At 38.1% G+C, this 8,361-nt stretch overlaps 1 protein-coding gene across 5 annotated transcripts in view; it reads right to left on the bottom strand.

The window, feature by feature from the left end:
- Positions 1 to 8,361, bottom strand: part of WDR33 (WD repeat domain 33) — a 98,477-nt gene that overhangs the window by 72,144 nt on the left and 17,972 nt on the right. For all 5 annotated transcript variants that reach the window (XM_025209556.1, XM_025209553.1, XM_025209568.1 and 2 more), the window contains exons 5-7: positions 7,209 to 7,304; positions 6,525 to 6,676; positions 4,671 to 4,768 (exon numbers count right to left, since the gene is read on the bottom strand). In XM_025209556.1, the coding sequence (XP_025065341.1) occupies positions 4,671 to 4,768; positions 6,525 to 6,676; positions 7,209 to 7,304 (346 nt within the window). The remainder of the gene's footprint in view (positions 1 to 4,670; positions 4,769 to 6,524; positions 6,677 to 7,208; positions 7,305 to 8,361) is intronic.

An 8,361-nucleotide genomic window follows, 5' to 3' on the forward strand; every position in this document is an offset into this window, starting at 1 on the left:
GCCCCCCTCCAAAATAAGAAATGCATGCATGACCATGTCAGTCTGCATTTCAACTATGTGCACAATAGGCTGCCTGGTACTTACTCTTGAATCTTAGAGAAATGAATCATATCTTAATGCTAGGATGTTTTAAAGTGCATTTGCAGGGAATATAGGAAGCATGTATGTAAATTTCTCAGACCAGTACTTTTAGGACTACTTATGCCATCACAACTGGTGACCCGATCAGAACACCACACAAAACCAAAAATGGCAATATGGCTCTTTAAAAAAAAATAAATAAAAAAAAATTTAAAAACCCAGAGAAGGAGAAAAGGTGTTCAATGTAGCATTTATTCTGTTCTGGATTATGGCTCCAAAAACTTTAAAGCAGTGGAAAAGCTTTGTTTCCTAATCTGCTTTTGGTTTAAGATTTAAAAAAAACCAAACCAAAACAAAACCCCTTAAAGTTTGACAAATTACTGCATACACACTTTAGGTCACAACTCAATCCAAATCTGGATGTCCCAGATAGGTTTTAGTCATTGTAAAGGTTTTACTTATCGTAAAAGTCCACCCTATTTGATAAGTCTTTAAGAGTCCCTATTAAAAAAGACAGTATAATCTTGTTTAAAAAGAGCCTGAAGAGACACCTTGAAGCATACTGAAAACTATGGATGAAACATTATATACTATGGTTGAAACATTATATACAATGGCAACATATTCTACAGTAATGTAGGATCTAAGAATTCAAGAAAAATGGCATATCTTTACCACTGATTTCTGTTAATACTGCTGGGTGCAATTTAGAAATGGCAGTTTTACAATGAAAGGTGTTTATATGCCTTTCTTGCCATATCGGTCCAAGACAAATATCCTGAGATTTAAGACATCAGACAAATCAAGTGACCACCTGAATCTTTAAAATAAATAAATAAATAAATAAAGTCTTCAAAACTTTATCAGCGATAATGTCCCTTCATATGCAACACTGCTACAGAAGTGCAAACATAGAAGTGGTCAGAAGGAAACAGGATGCCAGAAACACAAATGTTGCATTTCTGAAGGTTTTTTCTCATTTTTGTTTATTTCCCATCATTAGAAATGGCCTTGCAAAGACCTTAAAGACTAATACAACATCCCCCACCCCACCCCCACCCCCACATAGTTACTTTCATAGTTCTCTTTGCACCACTTGCTTGTTATCAAAACTATGTTTATACAAAGTATACATTGTGTCAAAACTGTGCTGACACTAAACAAGTCCATTTTAGTTTTCTACTAATTCATGTTACATGGTTGCTACTTCAAAAAATTGACACTATATTATTTAATGTGGGTCAGGACTGCCCAATCCCAGCTTCGGTTTAGGGTAAAACAGAAGAAAACGGACAAGTGGAAGTTCAACACATAAGTGAACAGAAAACAAAGGACCATTACCTAAAATGTTGCTGTACTGCTATTCATTTCAACATAGAAGTCCCCTTACAAATAAGTTACATAAAGGTGGTCTGTAAAGGGAAAAACTGTTCCTTTATTATATGCCATAAGCAAAAAGGACAAAATACTGAAAAGACTTTTTAAAAAGATTAATTTTTAATGTATAAAAATAACTGTTTTGAAAGACTACTATGATTGAAGAAATGGGGAAAGAATGACATTCAAAGAATAAAAACTGACAATTTAAGCTAGGTGAATCTGGGTTAGAGTAAAAAAAACCAAAAAAAAAACCACAACAACACTTAAAACATTACATTGTAAGAAAAGCAAAGCAGGGCACAAGCAGATCACTATCATCATCTACATTTGACAAAATGGCAAAGAACAATTGCCCCATTTGTCTAATATAGCCAAAGCGATTCTGGCTTAATTTAAGATAGTAATAAAGTATGTCAGAAAAAATATCACTGGAATACTGCAAATCCTCCTCCAGGGACTGAAGAACTCCATCCTTCCTCCTCAGTCAATCTTGTGCTCCCCCATTCCCAATTAACAGTCAGTTTAACACTAGTTAGAACTGGCTAGAAATGTTTCTAGAGGTCAACCTGAAGCCTTTCTCCACCCAACATGGAGAGTAAGCTGCTCCTGTCTACTGTAATACAGAAAATATATTAAGTCACAAGGAGTCTTATCATCTTATCAAGCAAGAGTTTGGTCCACTGCCTTTGCACTTTGGTACTGCTAGGCTAGGAGTAAACAGGAACCTTGATTTAATGACATGGCAGTGAATTACAAAAGATCATCTGGCTTGTTTTCAAATACAATTCATTAGCTTGTTGCTACAGAATCAGTAGGAAGGTGTAAAGGAAATAGTCTCTCACAGTTGCGACATTTTTTGAAAATTAAGGAGTGGTTGCAATGACTTTTATATATAGATATTTATTAGCTGGGAGGATAGGGTAAAACTTTAAAAGTCAGTTTTGAGCCTAAACTACACTGAGGCTCTGCTTTAGTTATGTTGAACTTCAAAAGCATTAGTATTTACTGGAACACCTAAGAAATGGCTTGTGTGAGAAAAGGAAGTACAGCATCAGTATATACAGACATGACTATATAGTGCATCAAACATAGCTTGGCCTACCAGTCATTTTTAATTAACTCTAACATTACAACCTGCAGCTTACAGGAACCTTCCAGCACCAATGGCAGCACCTTTAAAATTCTGTAATAAACCAATATTTTTCCCGGCAATCATCCTAAATAAGGCACAAAAGCTCAACATGTAGGGAGAAAATGAAGAAAGGTCTGAAGATTAACTTGGTATAGTAGTAGCTAAAAGATTTTCAGCTGCTACCCTGAAGATCATGATGCATCTTTTTCTACCCAGGAAGGGAGGCTCTCATGCAATTCTTTTAAGTTGGTTACTGGAGTAGGAGAACTGGACAATGAAGAGTCCAGCTTTCTCCTTACCCTCCCACTGCCAAAAAGTTTATTTTCTCATCACTTTTTAAAAGTGTTTTCTGTTGTTGTTCAGTAAACAGCAACAAAAGTTCTTGTGAGAATCTGCATATTGGGTTGTGAAGATCTGACAATACTGCTCATTTACATCAGCTTTGTAAAAGTGCACTATACATACACTAAATAAAATTATACAGTAAATGTTATTTGCTTAATAGAACTATTTAAAAATATAAATATGGTAGATTACAAAAACAGTTATGATGTATTTAAAAAATAAAAAATAATTCTATTTATGGAATGAACATACAGTTCCAACCTTCACATAAAAGAAAGAAATCCGGTGCAAGTACCATTACATACAAGTCTGAAATGCTTTTGTTTCCTTGTTTAAGAGACCTCCATGCAAGAAGGATGATAGGTAAGAGTTCAGGAGTTTATTACGACTCACATGCTAGACTAAACTCTGTAGCAATACAATCCCTGTTTCTGCTGTATAATCTAACTCAACAGTTAGAGTGACTGCATTGGGTATAACTCAATCCAGAATGTGATCCTTTATAGAGCACCTATCACAAGTCTCCAAACCAGTGGATGCTTTGGGTTTAAAAAATAAAAGTGATATGTCCTAGAAATGTCTGTTAACTCCTGAGACAAATGGAGCCTCCTGCGGTCAATGTTTTTTTGCTGGAAAAAAATCACTGCAAGGCTATGGGAGCCTGATGTTTCTTCATAATAATGGAATTCAAAGAAATAACAAATCTGTATCATTAGAACAGAGTATAAAAGCCAAGAGAAGCAGGAGCCTTTTGCTTTATAAAAAAAAACCACAATGCATGTCCAAGTATGAAACTTAAGATTTTTAAATCCTTTTTCATCGGAAAAAAATGTGTTAAATAAGTTCAGACACTGAGGCCAAAAATCCCAGCATTTCAAGGTGCATCTTTCTCTGTTGTCTGTCTGGATGCCAGCATCCTGTCAATATACCATGGTATGAAGGCTGTGTTTATACAGCCCTTCATGGTTTTATCCCATTAACTGTACTATATTATGTAGTATTCCAACATATGAAAATGATCCAATACAGTCAAAACTAAGTGACATTTTCCAAGAGAAAGGACAGTTCATATACATTATGTCCACTAATTAACACGCTTGAAGAAAAGGAGGTAGAAGACCCCCGAACAGTAACTAGAAGAAAAGAAGCAGAAGTTTCTTCATGTAGATGCTGAACAGCAACTATGGAATTCAGAAGCCAATACATTTCCGGTGTGCAGTGTTTGGTGGGGTCAAAGTGCAAATGTTTTGCCTATCTAATGCCATGTTTCCCTTTGGAATTGATAAACAGGACCGATTTCCCTTTGAACAAACCTGAGTGAAATGAGTGCTTCCAGAGTTACTTCCTTGAAAAACAGCACATTCTGCATGAGCATGTGTGTGTTCTTGAGCAAATGTTAATGATTAAACACTGAAGAAAGATTAAGAATATCTCTGCCTTTCTAACTGCTGCTTCTTCCAACACTAGGAGTAGGAAAGCATCCTTATATCCAAAAGCTAGAATTTAAACAGGTGTTGACATAAGATAATGTAAATCTGAATGCCTGTCTAGCTGTATACTGGGAGATACCAATAGCAGCAGGCACCAACTGAAAGATATGCTTGAAAGATTTAAGGTAGGGATGTTATACAAAAATGGACATAAGCTGGTACTTCTGTATTGTGAAAAAACTTAATTACAAGAAGCTTTCCCCCTCTTGAAATACCCCAATCAGTACTATTTGTACACATACCTCGAAGAATTCTCTCCTCATGGCAACGTAGAAAGTCCCAGATTCTAACAGTGCCGTCATCAGAGCATGTAGCAAATTTATTATCCGTGGGTGAGAAACTGTTACATGAAGACACACAGCAGGGGAAAGAAGTCAGCATTTAGCAGATTATCTATGCTTCTCAGACAGGGCAAAATTAAACTGTAAGGTGTTATACACTGACGGATGCATTTGAACACAGGGACCTTTAAGTGAACATGGTGTCTGCACAATACTCTGAATTTAGCATATGATTTACTCCTGCACTTCAGTTCCCAGCCAAATAGGAAAAAAACAGAAAATTATACTTAATTCTACCCTACCTATGAATGCATCCAGCAGTACTGTGGGACCAACAGCAACATATATAAGATTTAACAGGAAATGGAGACCTAGATTTCCATACTGTTGACAGCTGTATACAGAAAGTAACCCTGTGCAGAAGCATAGGGATATGGCACCAAGAGCAAATTTCCTCTTCAGCCACAGATGCCTTGCAGCAAAAGAAGCAAAAATTAAATGGTGGTGGAGAAAAGAAAGAGGCTACTGTTACTTGCAGCTGAATTGGTGTTAAAAAATTCTTACATAAAGCATGTTCTACTCATATGAGGAGGAACAGAGGGAGTCTACAGCCATGGAAGAAGCTTCCATACAGATCAATATTGTTTGATGAAAGCCACTGGGAAAAGGGTGGGAGTTTAACCATGTGATTTGGATCAGAACATCTCCAGCAACTGACAGGCAGCCAATTCCTCTTTTGATGCAGTAAAAGACCAAAGAAGAGTCTGTTCAGTTAATTCCAAAGTAGCCTCCTTGAAGTCCCAGATCTTTATGACCAGGAGGGGGCTTAAAATATTGGAGAATGAACATGATACACCAACCAAAAACTGCATCCAATGTAAGTATTATTTGTAATCAATCTCTGCCAAGAAATCCTGCATCTTATCAAAGAGGAAAATGGGGACCTCAATGGAAAAAGTGTTTCTGTGGCAGTGAACCTCTTACCATGAAAGGCCAGCACCACAACTGAAGAAACACTGCTTTAGCTTTATTTAGGTCTGCAGCTCCTCTTCAGGCTTACTTTAAAAGCATTTCTTCTATTTACATTTCTTACTAAAAGATTATATGCAGGTTTACTTTAGAAAACATCTTTCATTTACATCTTACTGAGAAAGTATCACTTAAAATTCCATTTGTCATATAAAATAGACATTTTCACAACTGAGGCATCAACACTGAACCAGGAGAATGTCCTACAGTCTTCTTTTCAATAGTATGCTTACATTTTCAAAGCTTGAAGAACCCATTCAATATTAACATTAGACTTCTGGATGTGGCAATCTGTGTGGGTCTTTAGTATTAGTGGAAACCTTGGCTTCACCAAGCCAAGCAGTTCTTCACTTTATTTAGCTTTTTATTCTTTTGTGAGAACTATGCAGCTGTTTTATTTCTGAAGGCTTTATATTTTATTCAGTTAGATTATTAAAGACTGAATTCTTTATTTGGAATGAAATTGTAGTCTTACACAGTATGTATAAAAAGGAATAACTGATACACATTGTCACCATATATAAATGAAAAGAATACCAGTGCAAAATGCGGCAGACAAATACATCTCTAACATATTGCAGAGGCGGATACTGGGACAATACTACTTCAGAAAGGTGCCAGCAAAACGGTGAGAATGTGGAAACAAAAGAAAATATTGTGTTTGTGTAGTGCAGGAAATTTCCCAAAATCTGACAGAGCCCATGCATTTCAGCACCCAGAATACATTTAGAGAACAGTCTAATCATGGCAATAGGTACTACAGAAAATGGTATATTGTGTATAAACCTGGCCTCTCTAATCGCCTCCTTATGTGCCTGGAACATCTTGACGTTGTTCATGTTGGACTGCCAGTATTTCACATATCCTCCGTGGTCTGCTGTCAGCATCCACATATCATTGTGTGACCAAGTCATGGCCCTTACAGGGCTGTCGTGAGCCTGCAAAGTCAGAAACAGAATTTCTAGCAGACAAGTTCATATTTACCAATTATGACAAAAGACTCGAAACAAATAAAGACTAGTTGCAGCTGCCAGCTCTTTAGAGAAAAAAACATTTTCTATTCTCATGTGCATAAGGCAATTGTTTGCTCTTCACAAGAATATTACTTGTATTTTGTCTCTTGAGCACTTTATAAAATTATAAATCCTCCCAAATGTGAGCTAAGCAAGGGCACATGGTGCCAGAAAGCTTATCCAACATCTCTTCCAACTATATAGTTGGTCTAAAAAAAAGTATCACGACAAAATATTTGTGTCCCAGTATTTTAACAGGAGCAAGTATGTTTACAAACATGGAGATGGAGCTAGAAAAATTAAATCAATTGCCCAAAATTAGCATGGGAGTCAGGGTCAGATCAGGATCAGAATAAAGGGATGTTCTGTATTCAGAACACCAGCCCGTGAGAGGCAAGTGGAAATGCATTTGCTAGAACATTCAGGAAGATGCACACAGCTCTCCAGAGACACTTACTTGTAATATTGTTTCAAAGTTGAACGTGAGTCCATTCCATAACGTAAACTCTCCACTAGAAGCCCCAGTAACCAAACGTCTCCCTTCAGGAGTCCACTACAAAAGAACAGCTGAATTAGCACTGTTGCGACATGATCTTTTTCTTCGGTACCACTCAGTTAGCTGGGTAGCTAGAGCATTTTTATGACTGCAGTGGAAGGCAAGCTAAAAACAGTCAAAGGACAGGCATAGAGCATAGGTGTAGGTCTTTTCACACCTGTGACACCAGGTCAAATCCAGTCCAAGACAGTCTAGACCAAGCCATATCCATAAGAAATAAACTGGGAGTCACAAGACCCATTTCATGTAGATGACTGGTCAACTGCCCACAGCAAATACACTATTACTTAGTACCATGATACCCTTGCTGGAAGTCTGACAGAGTGCAAGGGTGAAACAGACATGGGGACCAAACTACCTCATAGATTTCTTAGACATTAGGGCTGGAAGGGACCTTAGAAGATCATCGAGTCCAGCCCCCTGCCCAAAAGGCAGGAAGTCAGCTGGGGTCATAGGATCCCAGCAAGATAAGCATCCAATTTTCTCTTGAAGGTGTTCAATGTAGGTGGCATGAACCACCTCTGATGGCAGGCTATTCCAGACCTTGGGGGCTCAGACAGTAAAGAAATTCTTCCTTATGTCCAGCCTGAAATGGTCTTGCAGTAGTTTATAACCGTTGAACCTCGCCATCCCTTGGGGAGCTCTGGTAAACAAACGTTCCCCCAGACATGGGTGGTCACCCCTGATAAACTTATAGGTGGCTATCAGATCACTCCTGAGCCCGCGCTTTTCCAGGCTAAAGAGCCCCATAGCTTTCAGCCTGTCGTCGTAAGGTCTGTTTTCCTGACCTCTGATCATGTGCGTGGCTCTTCTCTGGACTCTCTCAAGCTTCTCCACATCCTTTTTGAATTGTGGGGCCCAAAACTGGATGAGGTACTCCAGCTGCAGCCTTACCAAGGCGGAGTACAAGGGGAGAATGATGTCCTGGGATTTGCTTGAGAAGCATCTATGGATGCAAGCCAGCATTTTGGTCGCTGCAATGTGATGCTGTGGCTAGTAAAGGCTCATGTTCATCTTGTGGTCAATGATGACCCCCAAGTCTCTTTCTTCTGTA

Source organism: Alligator sinensis, unplaced genomic scaffold (assembly GCF_000455745.1).
Source record: "Alligator sinensis unplaced genomic scaffold, ASM45574v1 scaffold237_1, whole genome shotgun sequence".
NCBI classification, from domain to species: Eukaryota; Metazoa; Chordata; order Crocodylia; family Alligatoridae; genus Alligator; species Alligator sinensis.